The sequence below is a fragment of the Battus philenor genome, unplaced genomic scaffold, assembly GCF_028537555.1.
Source record: "Battus philenor isolate CCGP_79_NKW_IND1 unplaced genomic scaffold, ilBatPhil1.0.hap1 SCAF_9, whole genome shotgun sequence".
NCBI classification, from domain to species: domain Eukaryota; kingdom Metazoa; phylum Arthropoda; class Insecta; order Lepidoptera; family Papilionidae; genus Battus; species Battus philenor.
The window spans coordinates 6029503-6051171 of record NW_027181759.1 but is presented as its reverse complement, the minus strand read 5'-3'; the positions used below and the strand labels follow the sequence as shown (position 1 = coordinate 6051171).

At 32.2% G+C, this 21669-nt stretch overlaps 1 protein-coding gene across 1 annotated transcript in view; it reads right to left on the bottom strand.

The window, feature by feature from the left end:
• Window positions 1-260: 260 nt before the first annotated feature.
• The window catches only part of LOC137932158 (uncharacterized), a 43282-nt gene continuing 21873 nt past the window's right edge, over window positions 261-21669 (bottom strand). The window contains exons 2-5 of the mRNA XM_068775743.1: window positions 14876-14944; window positions 4156-4479; window positions 3239-3433; window positions 261-2726 (exon numbers count right to left, since the gene is read on the bottom strand). Coding sequence (XP_068631844.1) covers window positions 1617-2726; window positions 3239-3433; window positions 4156-4470 — 1620 coding nt within the window. The 5' untranslated portion in view covers window positions 4471-4479; window positions 14876-14944 and the 3' untranslated portion in view covers window positions 261-1616. The remainder of the gene's footprint in view (window positions 2727-3238; window positions 3434-4155; window positions 4480-14875; window positions 14945-21669) is intronic.

Genomic DNA, 21669 nt, shown 5'->3' with positions numbered 1-21669 from the left:
GTAAGGATTTTTTTTTTCAATAAAATGTCCTAAATTTATTTTGGTCTTTCATTTAATTGTAAAATAAAAATACTTATGTCATTTCATTTCAATCATTTTAATATAACATTGATATTTACAATAAAATACTGGCATTGATAATTTTCTAAATATGTATCCATCAATATGCAGCAATAAACACGTTTTTATAATGTGTAATTTAGTTTGTTGAATTATACATTTTAATAATATTGTATTTGTACAGAGTAGTTATTTTTTTATTAAAAAGTTTACACCTGATTTAAGTTTCTTTTAAAATGTTTATCATGAAAAGCGTTAAATATTATGTAATTGAAATTCACATCAAATAGTTTTAAACATATTTTTGTTAAGCTAAGAATACTACAACATCACACACTGGTTTAAAATATTTAAGTTGAGAGTTATTAGAGAGTTACAAATACATTTATTCTCTATTCAAAGGTTAGTTATGTTCAAATAATTAAATTACAATTTTATTTAATAAAGTTTGATGCTAAATAACGTACTGTAGCCTATCAGTTACTGATATTGAAGATATTCAATCGCCTACACTTCTTATAAATATAAATATTAAATAATTGTATTATTGTGTTAAGAAACTAAAGGCTTACACTAAACTTTGGTGGGATCATTATATGGGTAATAGTTCGGTAAATGTATGAATAAGAATTTAATTTCATTATCATTATTACAGTTAAAATTACATTCCATAATTCATATCAAGAGAGTTTTATGTAATTTTTAAAATAGTGAATACATGTAATATTGTTATACAATTTATTTGATTTGGCAAGAATTTTGTCTAGAGCATAGTAAATAACGAGAAAAACTCTTACAAGTATCAAAAATTATTATCGATTGTTTAGAAAAACGTACGACATTGAACATTTTGCAAAGAAGTCTTTCTTGTTCTAAGCTTTATTTTGCAGGTGGGTTGAAATAATTCAATTAATTTTGGTTGATTAAAAATTCTATCTATATAAAAGAAATACCTACTTATGTCTATATATCTACATTCAGAAATCGAAAAATAGTTTCCGTCCACAGCTCTATCTACAGTAAGTACCTATTAAATGATAATTTAGATTACAATGACGCGGCAAGCCAGTGCCAGTGCCAGTGTCATTTGTACGATATCCAGAGACAACGAAAAGGTTTTGCATGCATTAGGTACGTTCAACCAACTCACAACAATGAATATGAAGCGAGTGAATATACATCGTTAAAATAAACATAAATAATCATTGATACAACAATTTACATAATACAAAACAACGATAATACTAATAGAACGATTTAAATTTTATTAGCAAAATAAAACGCTTAATCCAAATAGTATTTACAAGAACTTATACAGCTAACAAAATATTTAACTATGACTGTAATATTTGGCTTTGAAATAAATAGGTTAATATATTGAAAGCTATGGAGTTAGGGGACGAAGATATCCAAGCTAAAACAATAGTTAACGAATATTATATTTTAAATGCAATTAATTATTTAAAGAGTCAATATTCGAGTTTAGCATATTCCCATAGCTTCCATTATATGTCGTCGGGTAACATCAATTCCATTTAAGATGTTTGGAAATCAAACTATCTCTTTGACGTGCCCTCGCTGCTAAACCAATGCCTTAAACCAAGTAGAGTGTACAGATCTTGGTTGTTAGCGTGAGATCTTAGTGGACTAGCGTTGTGTCGCGTCACTCTGTGAGGGTATCGGTGATGTCCTGAATAGTTCTCGCGCAAACGCGGGTATAGCTGAGAATAATCGGCGTACGGATACGTATGAGGTCGAATATAATTATGCGGATAAGCATGATGATGCCTTCTAGGATTTTCGTGCTTTGCATATACGCCTCCAATGTGTTGTTGCCCTGGCCAGTAGTCTTGTAGATGTTTAAATGGATAGGCGGATTGGGGTGATTGTGGTTGGTTCGGCCAAGAATATCTGAAATAGATGTTCTTTGTTGAAGGGGAGCTTGATGAATGTTCGCCATTTAAATCGTCTTCTTGAGTTTTAACAACTTCTTTGAGTGAGTCTGAAGGTTTCGGCTTGTTGCGGCGGTACTGTAGTTTCGTGCGCGTACCTAAAATACTGTCTTCAATCGACGAGCTATTTTTATTTTGTGAAAAATTATCATCTGTTGTCACTTCCGCATACCTGCTTATTAGTTTAATCGCTTCGCCGATGTCTGAGTAATCATGTTCAGGGTTTAATTTAGAGCTGTCATTTTCTTTTTTTGTTAGTTGGGCGTTGATCTCTGTTATGTTATCAGCAATGTCAGAACGGTTCATGGTTTGTGTGTAGTTAGAGTCATAAGATGACTTATTATCTAACAGTGTAGATTTATTTGGATATTCGGTTTGATGGTCTGTCTGTAAGGGTTCTTGATTTTGAAAAGCAGTGTCGTATAATACTGGATCGACGTTCACGTGTCCAAACACTTCTTCCTTTTGTCCAACGTCTGTGACATTAAGTGATTCTGTTTCATTGGAATTTATCATGGGACTATCGCGTTTAGGTTTCTCATGATAAGCTAGGAAATTGGTCAGCGCATTTTGACTGACAATATGATTTCCCTTTGTTCCAATTGTATTGTTGGAGGCTTGTAGTTTAAGCAGTTCTAATTCAGCTTCTATGCTGGCGTCGCTTGGAGTATTTTCACCCTTTTTGTCAATTTTCATGTAATTGAGATCCTGCCCCTGTAAACAGTTATTAAATTTTTGATTTATTGAAAAAGATATTCGTTGCGCAGGCAATAAATTTTTAAATAAACCTGTCATTTAGACGACAATAAGTTTATTTTTGAAAATAGTAGAAGTTTTTAATATGTACTAGTACATATTAGAATAGATGGAATTAAAATTAAAATTATAAATGAAATGAAAACATGATATGAATATCTTTTTATTGATCTGACACAGCAAGCCGAGTTGTATTTGCAAATTTCGTAAGTGCAAGGAAGCTGGGTGATGAGAGCGCTTAGCTTAAGATTCTGTTTAAGGTAACGAAGGCTCCGTGAGGCTCCTTTGGCTCTGGCATATATAGCTTCTATTTCACTGGAATAGGAGGCCGTAGTGGTTAGACGGACGCTCAATACAGTAACTAGACTCAGGGGGGATCTTGGCTATGGACCCACGGACGCTTTAGAGTGCCGTATCGATAACACGCCATCAAAGTTTGTAAAAGTTTATGGAATAAAAAAAATATTTACCGTGTCAGCTTGGTCCTGAGATTGTAATGGGGATGCTTGAGGGTCGTATCCGATAGGTATTGAGAGTTGAAGAGGGCCTGGCTCTTCGTCACCGTAATCATACTGTATGTCACTGCCACCCGGCGCCGAAGTAAATAAAGCGTTAAGGTGTTCAAGTAATATCCGCTCATGTTCATCTTTGTCGACTGTTACCACCTGACAAGGGAAAGTTTTAGTTTATAAAGATATTTGGTGTTATGCGTGTTTTAGTTAAATTTTTACTTTTGATACATGATGTATCGAAAAAAAAATACGCTAGTGTTGTTATAAAAATAGTTTAGTTTTAAAATGTGTTATAAAATATATCAGCGTATTAATCATCTTCAATAAGTATTTTTTAATTTATTTTATAGGGCACAGCCCAATTATTTTTTTTACAAGAAATATGCAGCGAATCTAGCGTGTCTCCTTTTTTCTTAAATACATACAAAACATAATATAGTAAACAACAAAATATTATTTCGTATCCCAGTTTCTTAGTTTTGAGAATTGAAAACTAATTAAGTTTGGGTTTTGGGTACGGTACCAGGATTAGGTTTAAAACATCTATTTATATATTCATGTCTTTAACAAAATGATTGTAAAGCTTTCTCGTCCTTGTTATGAGATTGTAAAAAGATAAGGTCAAAGGACCTTCCCTTTGACCTTTATCTATTTGATGAATATGTTAGGTTTCCGTTTAGTATAGTTGGTGTTGATTTTAAACGACGATAGTAATACTGGCCATTTTAATGAAGAGTTTACGAAGATATATTTTAGATCAGGTTCTGTTTTTTACGCTTGTTAAAAGAAACTCATATCAAAAGTAGTCTTTGTTAGTATACCTAGGAAGTGCGACTTTAAAAAAAAATTAAAAACTACATTTTTTTTCTAATTACCTGAACACAGCCGTTACGATCTAGCCGCTGACCCTTAGGGCACACTAGCGGCGTGATGAATAGAGACTTGGTTGTGATTCTTCGAGCAGGCGCATTTTGATTACCGCTCTCTGGGCTCTTCAACCAGGAACCCCACGCTAGTTCTGCGGCTTGGCGGTCAAGAGTACGTGGTGGAGTACGGGTGGTTGCAACTGGACCTGGGGTCACGTCTACCGCGGCCTCAGATTTGGTTTCGGCTTGAGCATCCACCTGTACCTCCGCCGCCTCGACCAGTGCACAAGACACCAGCAATAACACGGTCCACGTGTACCACATTGCAAACACCTGGGGACCAAAACTATTATTGTTAAAAAATCAAAATCATTTTGATAAAATAGCTAAAAATTACTTCACATTGGTTCATATATTGCCTATTTTTTATGTTTTCTCTCTAATTAAATTGCCTATTCCATCTTATATCTTCAGCTTATTTGTTGTTTTTTATTTATTTATTGTCTTATTAAATACATTTATTAATCTTTTAAGCGTTAATTATAAGTGGGAAGTTGTTAGTTGTGGGCAGCGTAAAACTGACATCGTGGCGATCTTTAAGGGATGGTTATGCATCGCAGTAGGCGCATGTCGGCCGAAATGACGACGTTGATGATTATTATTAGTATATAACATTAAATATATATATATATATATATATATATATATGTAATTGGTAGTTTTCTTATATTTAATTTTGTACATTTTAAATATATAGATAACGCGCTGCTTATCCTTCGTCTGTTTCCATACCATGGTTGTCTAAGAAATTTCCTCGTGTAATAAGACCATAAATTAAATTAATTATATACGTGAGATACAAGAATAGTAATGATTTTAAAGTAATAACATTTTATTGTTTTTTAATTTTTAGTTTTTTTTTTAACTTTTGTATCACGAATTTTTTTTTTGGGTATGAAGTACCTTCCATAATATGCTACCAAATCAAAACCAAAGAAATAATTTTATTAACCGAGACTGACTGGGCAGAAATAGCTTTGTTATAGATAATTTCCAACTAATGATTATAATAGTTCCTGAATTTATTAACTGCGTAGTTCAATAGATAAAAAACTATATAAATATGTTATATGAAAGTGCGTATATAAATCTAACATGCGTTGTAAATAAAGTGGAAACATTATAGATATTAACTACGGAAATGATGTCGCAGATGTGTACCGGGAGCTATTGATATGAAACTGACTTGGTTGGAAAAACATCTAGTTATTTCATGTTTACAAATATGAACCGCCGTGTCGGACATCAATCGGATGCCAATAATAAATACCTTTTCCATTATAAAGAAACAATTCGTTATAATTATTTGTTTTTCATTATACTCAGTAAAGTAAATTTGTATCTGTACTTCATCCATGTCAAAATCGTTATCGTCATTTCAGCTTTAAGACGTCCACAATTGGGGAGAGGCGTCTGCATCTATCCATGTTTTGGGTGCGTATCTAACGCTGTGCTTTCCAGTCCGTGGTCTCCACTTCAGAACCTCAAGGCCTCAGCGGTCATCAAACGTGCGCTATATCGGCTCCCCACTGCCACTCCAACCTCCAATCCGCTGGGCGATGTCGGTTACTTTTGTTCGTCAACGGATCTCCTTATTCCCGATTCGATCTCGTGGAGGAATCCCGAGCTTTGCTTTCCCCGTGGCTCTTTGAGTGACTGTGATCTTGTTAATAGGCTTGGAAGACCACGTTTTAAGAGAGCTGTAAGTCTTAATAACATTTGTGAACTGAGTTTCGCGCCACTCTACGGATGTCATATCTGATTCGTTTTCGAAGGCTCGTTGAGTTGAGTTAAATTTAATAACTCTGTCATTTATGTCATTAATTACAAATAGTTACAACTAAATGATTGGCTAATATCGCAAAGTAAACTGTGAATCATTGTGTTGATACTATTTAAAAAGTTATCCGGTATCATAAGAACAATAATATGTGCATATTAATTTACCGAACGCCCTCAAGGAGATAGGTGATAGATCGGCTATGATCTAGAATCCTCACTGTCAATTAGATCAAGGTTCGGCCTTATCCATTAGCTCAATAGCTCATCCATACGAAGTCAACGCGTTGCTGAGGGAACGACGAGTGTGTATTTAATATGTGGACTGTTATTACGACTTTCAATTTCTATGCATCGTCGATTTGAATTCAACAACGCCTACTTACGTTAGTGAAAGAATGATTAAGTAATTGCACTTTCAAAAAAGGAATACCTGTAATCATTGTTACATGAAGTTGTCGATTGTTAGTGGCTGGCGATTATTCGACCATTAATTATTTAGAGCGTATGTAAATATAACTAGTATAGAAAAGAAAAATATGTAAAAAAATATTACGTAAATGTATCAATTAATAATATATCAATTCATTGTTTCAATTCGTGCCTACTTTTCAACAAACAATGATTAAATCCTAATTTATTTCCAATATATTATTCAATTTTTTTATTATTAATCTTATATCAAACAATAAAATATAGAAAGAGTAACGTGATTTTAAAGAAATTAAGTGACTTATGATAACAAAAATCATCGAGCGTGACCTTGAAGTATTCTTAACGCGAAAGTGAAAGCAAGCAACAGGCTTAAAGTATGATTTATTAAATATTTATTTAGTATTGAAGGTCTTTACCAATTTTTTTCCGAATTCGAAGCTGTTCTTAAAAATATACTTGTCATATATTTTATGGTCATTCATACGATTTGATCAATTTTATATTTTATAATTTCGTATTACATGTGATATTTATTAGCAAAATGTGATTTAAATGAAGAAGATAAGTTATAGTCTTAGATAAATCAATATTTTTTAGTTCAATATTAAAGTAAATATGTGTTATCTGTTACAAATTTCATATTTATACCTAAGAATCAACGGTGAAAGGAAGTTAAAATTTATATTCCTAAATATGTATTATTATGAACAGAAACTGGTCCAGTTCTTTCGTAATTTCTTTTTATTGTTGATGCATAATTTTTTGGAATTAATGTTTTGAGGTCGATGTAAGTCGATTATTGTAAGGCAATGCGGACGCGATTATTGGCATTACCTTACGACACATCTCATTGTATAATAACAATACTCTTATGTTGTAAACATTGTGAATTCCCTTGACCCTAGGCATGAGTAAGGGAATCGAGACAGCTATTATACAGCCGGGGAAATATTTTAGTGTGCGAAACAAGGACAGTGGCTGTTGACCCCGTCGCGATCTATTGGCGGCATCTGGCAATGATCTCCAGGCGCCAACTTCGTTAAAATGAAAACACACGCGGAAGCTTTCGAGAATTTTTACGCTCGTTTAATTTTAATCAAGTATTGGATCTAAAACTTAATAGGTGTAATGATCACTAAGCAATACAACGTCTGAATTACATGTGCCCGGTTTAGAACCTGACCTCATGAATGCAATCACACGAAACATGCACAAAAGTCTAAATCGAATATGAAGTTTCGACGTATTATTATCGGCGCGTACCAAATCCTCGAATATTGAACCCTACCTTGACATGCATGCGAGAGCGAGACGACAGTTGCGGAACCGAGGTGCTCGAGCGCAGGGTTGCACACAAATAACTTTCAACTGGACTCTTGTTGAGTATTTCTGAGAATATTCGGCGGCGTATATGGCATAGCTTAAAAACTTTGAAGTTAAAATTACAAGGGTTTTTTTACTACAGCTTCCTCGACACCGCGAATTCGTCAACGATATACAGACTTATTAAGATGCGTATCTGTTTCCTTTAATTAATTCAAACGCGTGAGTCATGACGTTGAGCAAGTAGGGGATCGTGCGTTCCCAACTTTCTATGGTCACGGTTCGTTCCCACCGCCAGTACCCCAGCAACAGGTGGGATGCTCTAATGCGGACTGTCGGGTAAAGGGGTAATTATTTATTTATATATTTCATCAAAAAAGGTTAACCTATTATTGTAATAAGAATATTTATTTCAATAAAGGTTATACATTGATAACACATCAAATACAAAGACATTTTGAATTAAGATTTTGGTACACGTTTGTGGAGAAGGTTTATTCGTATATAATGTATTCGTGTGTATGTAACTGATATCAGGGGCATTAAAGCCCATTGCCATTGTATGGTAATTACGTGATTCCGTCGAGAAAGTGTTGCCCGCTAACTGGACAAGCACGATGTCGAACAAATTTACATATTAGGTAACTGCCGTTTGAGGCTCGTGTCTTGTTCAGGACATCGCTTATTGACTTAGTGAGGCACCTCAGAGAAATGTTTGTCAAAATCAATTAGTAAATATAACACGGCAGAAAATAAATATAAACAATAAAATTCTTGTGATGAAATCCCGGGTATTTATATATTTATATCTTATCATTTATAGTTTATAGTAAGTCTAATTTTTTGCATAGTCGTGATAACTAATAGTTAACCAATACAAGTTGGCATTGTCTTTTTACATTCATGGGCACAGGAAGTTATCTGTACATGTTATTGTCGAGTTTGTAATTCGTAATGCCATTACAGTTCTGCAGTTTGAAATGTCGTTTGAGAAAAAAAGTAATTTATTTATAAGTATAACAGATAATATACGTTTGTATCGCTCTAATTCTAATCTAGAATTTATCAAGTGCGAACAGGACTCTAACACCGTCATCAGTGCATTCAAAACTATAACTTCCAATGGACTCTGCCAGACAATGTAAAATTTCTTCTGAGACGCAAGTAAGCGCCCATGCGCGCCCATGAACGTTTCTCGTCCCAACCGAACCGCAAGTATATGCGCAGTCAACTCCAGCGTGAACTTGGAGAGCGCACCACTCAAGTTCGAGACGATAGATGGAATGACACAATTTTGGAAAACAAGACGTTCCCATCTCGCTTTCTAGAAGATTCCCGAGTCCTTCAAAGACATTTTGGTTACGCACCATGCCAATGCTCTTGCGCCCGAATAATCTGGCTTCGGCTCTGCTCGTTGAGAAAAAGCTGAATGCCTGGCCGACTGTCTGAAGGAGCAATGTGAATTCGAACCACCTCCTAAAGGTGGATCGTGAAATTAAAAAGCGCTCCCGGGAGACCTTACTGCAGCCTACAGAGACTGTCACATGCGATAAAGTTGAGGATATTATCTACAATTTACACCGTAAGTTTGCCGGAAAGTGCAAAAAAACATATGCCCTTCGCACTCGACCGCTTCTGTCCGCTGTCGACAACAGGTCTGCGGGCAATGGGTGCGCCGAGGTCCGTACGCGATGAAGACCTGCATGTTGACATAGAACTACTAACAGTCATGTTTCTAAAACGTGAATCAATTCATTACTTTGGCTCTGCCGCCCAACACAAATTCTTATGAAAAAAACATGAACTAAATTATAACACCATATAATTTAGTTTAAGTATAAAGATGGGCAACAGTATTTTATTAAAAACGTTTTTAAAAATAAACTAAATGAAGCGAATGGTCGCAACTTTCATTACACTTTTCTTCAAGGCACAATTAAATTTGTAAACACGTTACCGATTCTGTCTTATATTAAATTTCGTGCTGGTTCTGATCTCGTTAGACAGGTTTGTATGTTATCAATAATAACAATAATGATTTGATTACCGCAGCTGCACGTTTTGTCACTCTCTTGGGTAAGTGGGCCATTGATTGCTGAGAGAGACCACCGACCTAGTGACTAAATGTTGTATATACTTCTTTTAGGTGCTTACGAACTTTGCTGATAAATATAACAAGATTTACTAGGCACAAGAGTTTTATATCATTAACTTTATCTAAAAATCAATATCCCGTTTATATTTATCGTAAATAGAATTAAAATACAAAAAAGTAGTAATAAAAGTAATGCAAAAAGTTAGTAAAAAAAAATTAACATTTCATGTGTCCAAGTGCCATAAGCATATTACACAGGTTCCAGGTGGCAGGACGCTATAGCCAAGCTCTTAGATTGTTTCGGTGGACGCTCCACGGTGTTATTAGTTTCTAGAACCTTCCACGAGAGAACTACGTCTTGGGCTGTCACTCTCCAATAATAACCGTTTAGTGTTCCACATTTTGATTAGTTTTTGTATTTGTTGTTATACCGAAAGATACGTTGACATATTATAGAATTTACATATATAGTTTACGTGTGATGAAATAAAATAGGGTCTTTGATCTTTAGATAATTTTGTAACTTGCACAAACATTTGACGTGACATTGTACTGTTCAAACGTCAAGGAGAGTTTCTAGCGACGATATCAAGTATTTTTTTTCGAATTCGTGTGATACTGATGATGTTCAAACATCAGTTTCGATGTTAAAGACACACTTTGCAACTTTCTAAAACCCTTTTATGATATGGAAATTTCTGTTGCTTTTAAATCACATATGGCAGTCTCTAAAATTCATATATTCTAGTAAATTAGGTAAATTGATCATTTTGGTCAATAAATTCGTTTGATAATTATCGTTAATATATGAATTGGAAACAAATATGTGTAAAAATAGAATCTGAAGATGATGAATCCGGGCCGTTTCCAACCGGTCTTGTAAATCATGGGGAAGCGTATGTCCAGCGGTGGACATCTTACGGCTAAAACGATGAAGACGATAGAAAATGAAAGTTGGTTAATATAACTAATAAACGGTTAATATAACTAATAAATTATATTTTTTAGACATTTTTTTATGTAATTAAATACATTTTTTCAAACTTTCTTTTATATAAAATATTTGAATTATATTTTATATTAATTTATAAAATTGATTATTGTTAGCAGCAAAATTTTTTCTATTATGTTTTATTATTAGGGCCTAATAACCTTTCAGTGGTAACTAAAAAGTAGAAAAGCACAATCGGACAATTACTGATATGGTACGCCCTTGAAACTTTGTTAAAAAAAATAAATATTGAAACAATCTTACGTGTAATATGCAGGCAGTTTGGCGCTCATTACCTCTTTTATTCATTAAGGCTTTTATTACTTATGACTCAGTGGTCCCGTAATTTTATTAATTAACGAGTCTTCAAAACAGGGAACCAAGGCTTTTGTGACGTGTTATATCTATGTGTTTATTTGACACGCAAAACGTCGTTCTGTACAGGAACTGGAGCTTTGTATTACAACCGACAATGTGTATATACATTGTAATAATTTATAACTTCTTAAATTTATGACATAAAAACACATCGAAGTAAGTAATCATAAAACTGTTCAAGTGTTTCTAAAAACAATTCGTATTTTTATTCCGGTGGATACAGGTATGACGATATGAGCTCAAAAATATTTTGAAATTCATCGAAGCATTTTAAATTTGATTACTCATCGTATTTGTTAGTTATTTATTGGTAAGTTTAGGTTAATTTTTACATCTTAGTTCAATTAGGTTTTTCTCGATGGAATAAACATTATTAATCTGGCAGTATTAATATATGGAAAAATTGGAACCAATAACACTATGTATACATACATATTTTAATGTACATTATATCTTATAATTTTGAAGGTGCTTACCAAAACCAAAGGAAAGAATATGTGTTGTCCTGCCTCCCCTAGAAATAACTATGATAACTGTTTTTGCGCTGTCCGTACCCAGCGACTTCCTTAGCTATGTCGCCGGTCTAATGGGGGGCGTATTTATATTCCGAGTTAAATTAAAATCGATTTCTCTTTGAAGTGCGAAATATGAATTTGTTATCACGGGTAAGGATTTGTTTTGATCCGCTCAATTTTTAATTACTAGATACATTTTAAAACGGATTACTTCATGTAGCAGTGTAACACACAGTAATAGTTAACAACTAGGCCAACTTGTTTATGGTTGTTTATTTCATTATTATTACGAAATAAGTTCATCAAAAAGTTCATAGGTCAACTTCGACGTATTGTTTATTTGTATATTTTAGTTCTAGCGCCACTTTGTAATATTGATTTAAATATAAATTATTTTTATTAAAATATAAAGTATTTTTTTATTATCACAGATGCGTGTTTGCCTTTTTGGTGGTAGTTCTCATTGTAATTGTATATGTACATTAAGTACATAAAATTATTAACATTGTACATAATATTAACAACATTAACTGGCAGATACTGTACTAGTGAAATTTAATGAACGAATGTTTTCAAATTACATTTAACTGTTCTTATCCAAAAATGAACTCGAGTGCTTTTACAAGAAGCGGTTCTGTGTACTCTAATGATATAATGACTACCCGCATCGATGCATTAATATAGCGATGTTTGCTTTATTAAGTTGAAATGTTTTGCGATAACTTTAACAGTTAATAATATTGTGTTTAAAAGAACTATTTATTCGTTTTTATAGATAATTGATCCAAGAATTGTTTTTGACTTTATTTTTATTAGTTTACGACCCTTTTCATATTACTGTGACATACATTAATTAAATATATCAAAATATTTTTATTAATTAAGTAAATGTTTAATTTTGCCATATTCTGTTATTATATATTCTTGTCCTAATTTTTTCGTAATTGTTTTGTATGTTACGATCTGTTTGTTAATCTTACGATCAGTTTGTTTACAGAATAGTACATTAAAAGAAAATACACATGTAGGAACTTCTGAAAAATATATAACAATACTTGAAGAAAATGATTAAGATGGCGACCACTGACAAGGGCTATTTAAAGTGGTCCGGAGGGCTAGTAGAGGATTGCTTTTCTGGCGCGCTTCGGAACACGTTGCTAATATTTATATTTGCGAAAGAAATATTAATTGGTAAATTGCGATTCTTCAGCAAAGTGTAATATTAACGGTAGTGCACAATTGTTAACCGACGTATTATTTGTGCGCATAGGAATGGACAGAGTTAAGAATATTACATTGGGCCGAACAGCTTACATGCATATGTTTGCCATTTAAATAAAATTTAAAATCTTATTAATTTCTATAGGCACAACAAAAGTTAAACAATTAAGTAATTTGAAGTCTGTTGTTAGAAACAAAATTTAACCCGGAAATTCAACATTTAGAATAAAAACATTTGGTTTACTTTTTAACCGAGGTAGCTAATGCAGCGGCATTAGTTAAAATAATGTTGGAATGTACTTTTGGAACACCGAATTTACTTAAAGATCTTAATCTTTGCCCAAATGTACTTGCATACTGTATAAATACTACCATATGTTTGAATTTCAACCAAAAAACCAGAAGAATTTCTTGTATTCTCTGAAAGTCTCAGCTCATTTCTGGTTTATTTTTATTAATACTAAATATCAATGGTTTCATAAACAATAAATAAAGCAATGATAATATTGTGATCAAAAGAGTTTTCTAAATACGATTTCTAACATATTAAAATAATTATTGTTTTCTATCTGTTCCTGCAGTGCACTGCCAGAAGTTATTGGTGTGTCGCTTTCCAATAGAAAAAATAAATTAATGTAACACATTTAAGATCACTTTATACAGATTGGTAATAGGGATAAAAGCTTTAAAGTTTTTTGCTAAATAAACTATACCTGCGAGGTTCTACATTTTTAATTAATCAGCCCTGTATATCAGGAAGAAGACAATTGATTGCTTTGAACCTTTTTTGCACCTAAAATTTTACTGTGTTCCTTTTACTCATGCTTTGCCTGTATGGTACATGTATTTGTGTGTACAAATTTAGTGATCATCCGTGTTTATGTTTATTCGTATTAAATTAAAGATTATATGTAAGTGAGAGATTCCGTTGACCGCGGCTTCATGGTCATTTTAGCCGCGCCCTGCAACGAATGCTACAGCTCGCTTACTATCAGACCTTTAAAGGTTACCTGATCGCGGCGAGACTTGTTTGGGCGACGAATTTGTCTCAATGCTTGTACGGCAATTTCACTGGTACTTATTTTTGGTAGTGTCGTTAAACTCCCGAGACCGTGAAAACTCAGTCTCCGGGGACGTCTGCATCATGCGTTAAAATCAGACACACGTAAAAGTAAAATTTATTTAATTATCTGTTTCTTATAATTTGTAATAATTTACTATTCGTTCAAATTTTTTTTTGTTAATCTTGATGTCGATAACCAGCTAATCATTTTAAAGATAAAAATTATTTATAAATATCTTCTAAAATCAAGTGCAAGAGAATAAACATTAATAAACAGGAAGATATTTAAGTATTTTACATAATAAAATCTTATAAATTGTTTAATGGTGTAATATTTTTTTATGTTTTTATCAACTGGTAAACAAAAACGTTCAAGACGTCAACGTTAATGTGTATTATTTTTGTTAATAAGTTGTCCCAGATATAGAATTGAAGTTGTATTTAATTTATATAATTATGTATTTAGCGCACGAATGAGCCCCCGATCGAATTAAAATACAGCCAGTGGATTTTTTTTAAAATAAAGTTTAGAACGAATTATTTGGTATACACTTTTGAGCAATTCACTTATAAATTTAAGCGCCGCATTTTATGAACAGGATAGCTAAGTTTATTTTCCTCCCATCATCATCATGTCAGCCGATAGAGGCTCATTGCAAGGCATAGGCCTCTCTCAAAGTTCGCCACGGTGATCACTTATGCGCTCCCCGTGTCCAGCACATTCCCTCGATCTTGTCTATTATTATTCTTTATTAAAACTCATTTTAGATAGCAGTTTCTATCAGCTGTCTAAAAGGCCATTACAGATTTAAAGATAGTTCAATAAAAGGTATTAAATATTCGTGTGTCCAAGAGATAGGCTAGCTTACCTTGAGGAGACGCGCGTTGTCGTACGCCGGTTACATTATAACAGGCGTCGGCACTCGCCTAGCGGAGTCCTGCAATCAGGAAATAAAAGTTTTAATTAAATCTGTCCGATCAACGAAAACGTTGTCGATGATTAACGTTGAATATAATTATCCATAATTTGACATATTCCTTTATATCTTAAAATTTATAAAATTTATATAATTAATTATTTCATTCAATACTAATGTTAGTTATTGAGCCAGCTTAGCGGTGCAGAATTCCTGTTGCATTACCATTTGCATTTACGTGTATTAACTTCGTAAATAATTATTGGAAATAATCTAATGCAATTGTTTCCCAACCTTCTTAACTATACCAGAGGTCTGATAGATAGGTAACTTGGTTGATGTTCAAATAATTTTTGTTTAAAGGAACTGTCTACTTTTCATACGATAAAAAAGCTAGAATAGTTAAAACATACATGTTTTCCTTTTATCGATCATCATTTATTAAAATCTTTGGTGTTTTTCTTACTTAAGCGAAAGAGAACGTGAAAAGCACATTCCTTTTTAGATAAAAAAATTAGTTGTGATTCTACACACAAAAACAGCGTAGTTCATATTATATTACCACAAAATAGATAAATGATATAAGGGAAACATAACTAGAAAATACGAACATCGTCAATTAAATCTTTTTGATTATAGACACGCGGCACAGATAGTTGTTACTCGAATCGCCCGAATTTCTGGATTCGTTGTAACACTGTTAGTTGAATATTAGATTCGTCAAAACTGTTGTAATGGAAGTTTGTATAATTAGCAGCAAAATCATGTTCGACAAAGGCGACATCAGTCTTTTAAAAAACTTAATTGAGAATTTTTGTCCGATGTATATTATATTACTCACGAAAAGAAAAAATACTAAATACTATGTTCTAATGGTTCCTGTTTAGTGCCCTACCGACATTATTCTTCTGAAACACTTTCTAGTAATATCTGGGATGTGCATCGCGCAGAATGTGGCGGTGCAACATTGTCGATGCGTCGAGATGGCATACAAACTACGAAAGTGGACCGGCCAAGCCCACGAAACTAACGAGCGCTGGTGAGAAAATTCAAGTGCGAATGTGATGGATAATTAGATACCCATCTATTTTTATGGGCGTCTTGTGCTACATACGTAACATATAGACGCAGAAATTAATGTTGAATATTACTAGGTGTAGTCTTATATGTAGATTTAGTGAAACAAGAATCTAATGCAATTAATTACCGGTAACAGGAATGGTCTTAAAAAACCAACAATTATAAAAGTATTTGTTTAAAATTGTATCCGTATACTAATTAGTAAATCTGTGTATTTGACAATTCATTTTAGGTTAGTGGCAATAATCGTATTTTGCATTCGCGTCGATTCTACAAGTTCTACTATGTTTCAATTACTTTGTTTATCATTAAGATAAAACCATAGTTGTGTAAGAGCTAAAGACATAAATGGCAACGTAACAAAACACAAAAGAGTATCCAGTACAAAGAGATTAGCCGTCAGTGAGTAGACAAAGAGAATGTCAATATTGGTTTGTATGGACGATAAACATTGGACGTCTCAGGCGACCGGTTCCCGAGAATCTGACTGCCAGCCTCGGTATTCATTGCATACAAAATATAACGATGAATCGAGATAATTTCAGGAACAATGCAACTGACTTTCTGTTATTAATCACGTCCATAAATCTAGTTTCGATTTATTATACCAAACCGGTGAAAATCAACCATCCTTCGGTATATTTATCAAAGACTAAATATAAGTAAGATCCAATTGTTCAGTTTCTATTAATAGATATTATATTTGATAAAGTGGTTGCTGTGTAAAATCAATAACAGTATATGGGACAGTGATATTTTTATGACGCTATGTGTATACTTAAATGGTTCTTGTTGACCTTGTGTGTATCCACAGTGAGCCAGAGATAAAGTTCCGTTTACCATGTTTGTAATGGCTGCAAAACCAGTGCAAATTAATAAGGTTTTGCGTACTTACTTTCTGATTTTACTTATAATAAAATATACGACATAAACGAATATAAAATTTAAGCCCAACTTACTTAATTTTACCGCTTTGTCCGATTGTAATTAGAGAAAGAAGCCGTAATAAAATGTATCTTTGTTTTAGAATAATTGAACCAATAGTAATAATACAGACAGCGTATACCAGTACTAACAATGGGAACCTTTAGCTACTGAAGTACTACAGTGTACTACAGCGCTGATATTCAGTTAAGGACGTCCAATTATACATATCATTGTTTCTGAAGTTGTAACAAATATGTACTTTCATAATGGTATTTAAAGCATGTATCATATATACAAAAATTCTTAATGGCAAAAAATATTATTTCATATCGTGTGATTACAAAAATGCGTTATTGTTGTAATATATAATAGTAATATATGTAACTAAGTAACGCGTTTAGACAGATTCTTAAATGAGATGAGTTATGTGTTTTCGGCCACACTTTTGTAAGCATGTGAAACGGACAGATTATAATCACCTGTCCGTGAGGGTCAACTGTTGTGAGGAAATGTAAAGATGAGTTTACAAATAACCTATTAAAATGACCGACAACAGTCATGGTTGCGAAAAGTAGCTGTGTGCAGGGCAGTCAACGTCGCGATCTTTGGGAAAGGCCTTGCAGTGGGCGTTTACCAGCTGACAATAATGATTAAAAAAAGGAGGATAAAAATTTGAGCCAAACATAATTTCTATTAAATATTTATGGTATCAATTTACGAAGATTAATGTACAAAATGTTGTTGTTTATAATATATTTATTTATTATACATTGCGTGCACAAAGTTTTGTAATAATAATATTTGATAATTCGATGAAAAATTATGCATTTGAAATTTAATAAGTATTTGTGTAAATTTAAATTACAAAACTGACCATTTCAGTTCTGAATGAAGAGCCGATGTGATATGATAATGAAATGTAAATGACATAGCACCTTTACAAAGAGCATAGCTTGTTTTTGTCTATGTAATAAATTTAAAAGTTACTAAAACGTTGAGTAGTTGGTATATGTCTTATATTAATATTATTTTAAATGTGTGTTAATCACTGTATGTGAATTTAGTTCTACATCGGATTTAGTTGCGTTTTATATTTTTAGTATAACGACGTAAAAGATAAATTAAATTTGTAATAAAAAATTAATGGTAATTATAAGAAAACATATGAGTGGTCTGTGACATAGAGAGTCAGGAAAGATGATGGTGATAAAATTGATGAAAAATTATAACGTGATTATGAATGGTACCTCGTTAAATAGACTTTGTGTTGATAACTAGATAACTTATATGAAGAAATTCCGGAACAATCTAAGTTATTTTGTGTCTATGCAAATAATAAACAAAAACTTAAAAGTATCTCTCAATTTCTTGACCCTTAAAAAAGACAGAGTTTCATATTTCTACTTCAAATAAAAAAAAGCTATGAATTTTCTTGATAAAGAACTTATTATTTTACAATTAGGATACGCCTATCTATAGACTAAGACCTGTATGTATAGTCTGTTATTCTTTTTCTTATAAAACTTTCGATCAATACTACAGCGTGAGTTCAACAACACTATTAATAGTTATAAAATCAGTATATTTTTGAAATAAAATTATTTTAAAAATATACGCACTAGTTTCTGAATATCCTTACATAATTTTTTATAAACATTGTCATAAGCCGTAAACGTACAAGAATAAAAATTTAGTTCAAGAGGGTATGTAATGATAGTATTATTCAGAACCGTAAGGCGTGACACAAAACATGGACACCGTTTGTTTCTAAACATTGTGTGCAAATCTACGCCGATAAAACTAAACAAGCGTAAAGGTCCTGTATTGTTTGTACAGTGTAACATGTAATTTATTTCTTTTTAAGTAGGGTCAGATATAATATTAAGTAAATTTAGGGTATTTAAAACTATAAAAACACTTAATTATAGTTTGCATAAAAATAGTTTTGAGATGTTGTAGTATTTAAAAATTATATTGTAACATTATTTGTGTATTTAATACATTTTTATAAATTCTGCGAGCAATGTATAACAATAACCCGGTTAATATCGTAAAAGCAAAGCTATATTTCCAAAGTAATTGTGCTCTAAAAAATGTATTATTTATCATCATTTAACTAAGAAATAGTTAATGCCATGGCAAGAACATTTGTAATTTTTTTAACAAATATATTTTATAACATTGGATGTGTGCAGAAACATATCTTTTGACGGTATTTAAGTTTTATCGAGGACAAGTCTGGTATTTAACAAAAAAAACTGAAATTAAACATGACGTAAATTACCAGAAAATATCAACATCACGACTCAAGAAAACGTCTACGTAGGAATCTCTGCGTAAGTAACGTCATTTTATATTCGGCCTTCACAGATATAATTATTATGAGTTCATGACACGAGTAATAGTAAGAAAATGTTTAATTAAATGATAGATAAGCTTTTATGAGGGCAAGAGACATTCGATAAGCCTTTCGTATTTAAAAAGTACCCATTTCCTACTATTGCTTGTTTATTTTTTTTAAGATCGTAAAAATATAACTCGCATGTTTACATAAATAAAAATAAAATGCAATATTTGTAATCATTTACTACACACGTACATTAACTTTCAACTACTAAATGCATGTTTATACATCTAATTTTCGTGGTAATAATGAAACTTGGGCCTGTGTTAGTTCCGATTTTAATTTCGACTTTTCTAATGTTAGGCCCATTTAGTCATAACTATAAAAATTTTCAAGGTATTTTTCAGTTTAATATATTTTTACATTAAAAATTTAAGTGTATATTTACATTTTCTTTTGTTTTCTTGTGAACTGCCTGAAGAACCATATCAGTAGACGAAGTAATACACATACGAGCAAAATTGAATTTAAGCTAATTGTCATTGTTTCGTGTTCCATTGTCGTCTTAAGTATCATGATCTTTTTGATGAGACAATGATCTATTAGAACAGCATGGATTTGTGCGATTGTCAATAGTTTTTTTTTTAATGGAACGAATTTTTTAAATAACTATACATTAATAGTGTCGTGTAATAATTTTAATTCTTTTATCTTTTTATATGACAATACCAGTAAATAAATGAGTTGGAGTAGAAAGTTGAAATTTGAGATAGTAGATTTATCATGGTGATGAAAATGTTACAACAAAACAATTGAGAAAATTTGAGAAATTAGGCAAAGTTGTCGATTTGTAACAAAGACAGATTCTCGAAGTAGTCTGTTAACTATTCATGAAAGTTGCTCTAGCGATGTAGCAAGAATGTCAACTGGCGCCGGCGCCGGTGTGGGAATCAAGTATCGACTTATTTGGCTGCATATCATTTAAAGTCCCTTTACGTTTTATTAAAAAGGTGTATCAAGTTGATATAATAAATAATAATACTCTATTTCACCCGTAAAAAGACAAAACAACATGAGATTAACTGTTTTATGTAATCGCAGTATATTTGAAATAAAAAATATGTATTATTTATTAATATTTTCCGCGTTTCTAAATAGGTAATCAGTCTTAATAAGGTGTAGTTTTCATGGTATATCAAATAATTTTAAAATTTTTTGCTATAATAATAGCAGAACGGATTCGGTTCCAAAAGACTCGCTTTAGTAAACCTTGAGATTTTTCAAACTTATTATATTTTTATATATTTTAATGTTAAAGCAAGACACGACGACTCATCGCATTGTTAAAGTTAGAATAAAATAGACGAAACTCATTTACGGTCGCCATCTTGACATAAAATTTTACGTCTCATTAGCTCAGTAATTTCATTTGCTACGGTGCCCTTCAAACCGGAAATTAACATGCGCATACTATTCTGTGTAGTACATGGCTACCTACAAAGACATTTGTAAAAATCGACCTTTTATAATTTTTTTTTAATTTAATGCAAACTTTTTAATGCCAACGATTCTAATAAAATTGAAATTCGATTTATTAATATTACGCGCATGTTTTATATCGATTCTGCCATGAGATATGAAGGTCACTGCGCTCGAATACGATATGAGTTTATTATGCAAAACAATAATTAGTTCAAGCATGATATATCAATATGAGTATCGAATGTTATGCGTTATGAAACTAATTGATAAAATAGAAATGTCATTTATTTTACTACACAATATAAAAGGTAAATTTTAATTCTTTATGGCTTAAATTTTAATTCTTTATGTCTCAAGTACAAAAAAGAATCGGTTATTTTCATTAATGCAAAATATGATATGCTTATAATCTCGACGCAATTATGTCGATTATAGATTTACGACAGGTTGTCTTTAAAGCCGACGATACATGTAGTAAAAAATATTTATGTTGTCGTCCAATCTCGTCAACAAATATATAAATTATACATTTTACACCGCCACTGTTGCATGATTAGAATCAAAAGGTGAAATAATTTTTACTAGAATCGAGCGTTTGATTTCCGTGAAACTTTACTAGCGGTGAGGTACTGTTAAGCGATTGTGCGCTGCGACAAAATATCCTTTAATTTTGTCACGTTGTCCACGCGATTTTTGTGAGTCGTGAACATTTGACATACAGATTGATTGGTTATAAGTGTAAAAGCTTTGAAGGGATGAATGTAAATGTCATTTATCAGCCAAAAGCTTTAAAAAAATTTTACCCATTTCCAATTATTTTCTATAGAGTCATTCTGGAATATATCACATTAATTTACTTTTTTCTATTAGAGTGCGATAAGCCAATAACTTTTGACGATATAGTCTGGAGAAA